Here is a 2,856-nt window from a genome sequence, read left to right on the forward strand (position 1 = left end):
AAACCCCCACTGAAGACAGAGAGAGAGGAAAAGGAGCCACAGGCTGTTTTTAAGGAGTGTACAATCTAGTATAAGAGCAGACCACGTTTGCAAACACTTTAAGCTCGAACGTAATTATGATTTATATGAGATACAAGAATACTGCTATGGGAATTGAAAGAAATTATTCAGAGATTATGGAGGGGCCATAAAATCCTTGAGGCAAGATAACTTAAGATTTGTTTAGGAATTACATGTTCCCCATTTTGTCTGGGGAATAAGTAGAAAGTGATGACGAGGCCATATTGGGGTATGCCTGGGAAGCTAGGAAAACGTGTTTGTTCTTACTCTGAAGGGCGGGGGTCATGGGGATAAGGACACATATGTAATATCTTAATCAATAAAAAATATATTAAAAAAAAGAGATTTTCCCAGAAGTACAATTACAAAAAAAAAATTAAAATTCACCTGGACTCGTGTTGTGAAACGTTTCCTGCACTATGGCAAGAATCCACATACTGCCCTAGCTGGTTTGGCTCAGTGGAGTAATGGTTCTGGGTTCAATTCTGGTCAAGGGCATGTACATCCCAGAAGTACAATTACAAAAAAAAAATTAAAATTCACCTGGACTCGTGTTGTGAAACGTTTCCTGCACTATGGCAAGAATCCACATACTGCCCTAGCTGGTTTGGCTCAGTGGAGTAATGGTTCTGGGTTCAATTCTGGTCAAGGGCATGTACCTCGGTTGCAGGAGGCAACCAATCGATGTGTCTCTCTCACATCGATGTTTCTCTGTTTCTCCCCCTCCCTTCCACTCTCTCTAACAATCAATTGGAAAATATTCTCGGGTGAGGATTAACACACACACAAAGAACCCACACACTACCTGGCATCCTAGGCAGACACGCCAAGGGCCAGGTCCCCTTTTGGGGAACACCACCATCTCTCCCACTCCTGCCCTGGCCTGTCTCCGACCTCACAGCTGGACTTACTTTCCAGGGCAGCCCTCATGTCCTTCTGGCTGTTGGCAGCATGGTGCCAGGTGACCAACAGGCCATCCCGCTGGCTGATCTGGCCCAGGCTCAGCAAGTAGTCCAGCATGTCTGCATCTGGGCGACAAACTGCATCCTCCTTACAGCCTAGAAGGAAGGCCCAGGTGATGTTAGCCACAGGAGCCCTGTCCACTCACCCACCCTCCCTCTCTGGGCTCCAGGGTGTGTCCAGCATGCCAGCTAGCAGAGAGACAGTGGGACCCCAGTCACCAGTGCCGCGGGAGAGGGCAGTACGTGGGCTCCTGGGTGCAAGGAAGCTCCGAACCAGCCTGGGGCAGTGAAGAAATTTACAGAGAAGGGAACATGTATGGGGCACAGGACATTAGAAGCAAAGGCTTGACTATAGGAATAGGGCCGCCTGAAGGACTGAACTTTGGCTTGGTGCAGGTGGAATGTAGAGAAAAGGAAGCAGCAAGAGTGATAAAAAGCTTTGTGATCAGGTTGTAAATGGCCTTGACTGACAGCAAAGGAGTTGGGCGTGCGCTGAGGGCAGCGAGTGAGTTCTGTGGTTAGAAAGGTCTCACTGGTGGCCGTCTTGGTGTGGGACGGAGCAGGCCACTTCAGGGGCCCGGGAGGAGCCTGGGAAGGTAAGGTGGTAGGCACCCCATGGAGGGAGAAGGCAGCTGCCTCAAGGTGAAGCGCCTGAGAAGAAAGGCCTGAGGCAGAAGGATGAGGGAGGCTGCTCCCAGGGGGAAAGGGGGAATTTGGCTCAATGCACCGTTTGAGAAGCCCACATCATTGCCAGGAAGGAATGCCTATCGGGGGGCATAGGAGGTGGGGGGTGGGGGGGGTGGTCTGGGCTGAAGACCAAGATTTAGTGTGATTTTCAGGCAACGGAAGCCTGGTGTAGGAGGGAGGGAAAGAAGACCAAAGGAACCTTCTTCACGGGAGACGTCTTGGGGTGGTTGGGAATGGGAGAGGCAAATGGAGCTGAATCTTGGTGGGGATGTGGGATGGGAGAGGAGGCCATCACGGCTGTGGCTGAGGACCAGAGGGTGGGTGACGAGGACAGATTAGATCTGCCTTGGTGGGGACAAGGAGTGAGCGATGAGGGGAGCTAAGCTAATGGCATGGTGGGGAGGGACCTACCTGGCTGGCTGACCCCCAGCATCATGTAGCCCAGGACCAATCCGATGGCACACACGAGGATCACACTGGCAACGCCGGCAAAGCACCACTTGTTTGAGCACTTGTTGCAGGCCATGGCAGCCTCTCCGGAGAGTGTCTCCCAACTCCTCACGGCCCAGAGTCCCGAGGGCTCTGCAGCTGGGATTGGGTGGGAGGCAGGAGCTCCCGGGAGCACCTTTTTCTATCCAGGGCAGGGCAGCTCCTTCTGGCAGTTGTGGAGGGTGGAGCTCCTCCTCCCTCCCCACCCTCCTCTGCTTCCCTCTCCCTCCCAGGATCTTAACGGGTCAAGCAGAAAATCCTGTCACCCTGAATATGAACTTTGAGCACATGAAGAGGCAGCCGAGGATATTGGCCTAAGCCCCCACCCCGGCCGATCTGCCCTGCCTGGGAGCTGGGAAACCAGGGATCTGCAGACCTCCAACCAGCGCCTTCCCTGCTCTGGCCCTGGTTCCCCATTTGTAAAAGGAGGCAGGTGGATGGTGCTTTCCTCTTTCTGCCCTGCCCTAGGGCGTCAAGAAGATCTGGCAGGGCTGGTGACAAGGACAGATTAGGTCTGCCTAAGGAGCTGACTTTTTCTTCCACCCAGATTGTGGCTGATAGTCTATCTACCTGAGATAAACCGATAGGCCTGGTGTGCTGCTGGCCTGGGTCATGCAGGTCACGCCTGGGGCAACAAGTCCATGGGGAGAGATTGAGT

At 53.0% G+C, this 2,856-nt stretch overlaps 1 protein-coding gene across 1 annotated transcript in view; it reads right to left on the reverse strand.

The window, feature by feature from the left end:
- Positions 1-2,382, reverse strand: part of FAM151A (family with sequence similarity 151 member A) — a 16,851-nt gene extending 14,469 nt beyond the window's left edge. Inside the window, exons 1-2 of the mRNA XM_006768356.2 lie at positions 2,121-2,382; positions 972-1,118 (exon numbers count right to left, since the gene is read on the reverse strand). Of these exons, the coding sequence (XP_006768419.1) occupies positions 972-1,118; positions 2,121-2,235 (262 nt within the window). The 5' untranslated portion in view covers positions 2,236-2,382. The remainder of the gene's footprint in view (positions 1-971; positions 1,119-2,120) is intronic.
- Positions 2,383-2,856: the final 474 nt, after the last annotated feature.

The sequence above is a fragment of the Myotis davidii genome, unplaced genomic scaffold (assembly GCF_000327345.1).
Source record: "Myotis davidii unplaced genomic scaffold, ASM32734v1 scaffold79, whole genome shotgun sequence".
Lineage (NCBI taxonomy): Eukaryota > Metazoa > Chordata > Mammalia > Chiroptera > Vespertilionidae > Myotis > Myotis davidii.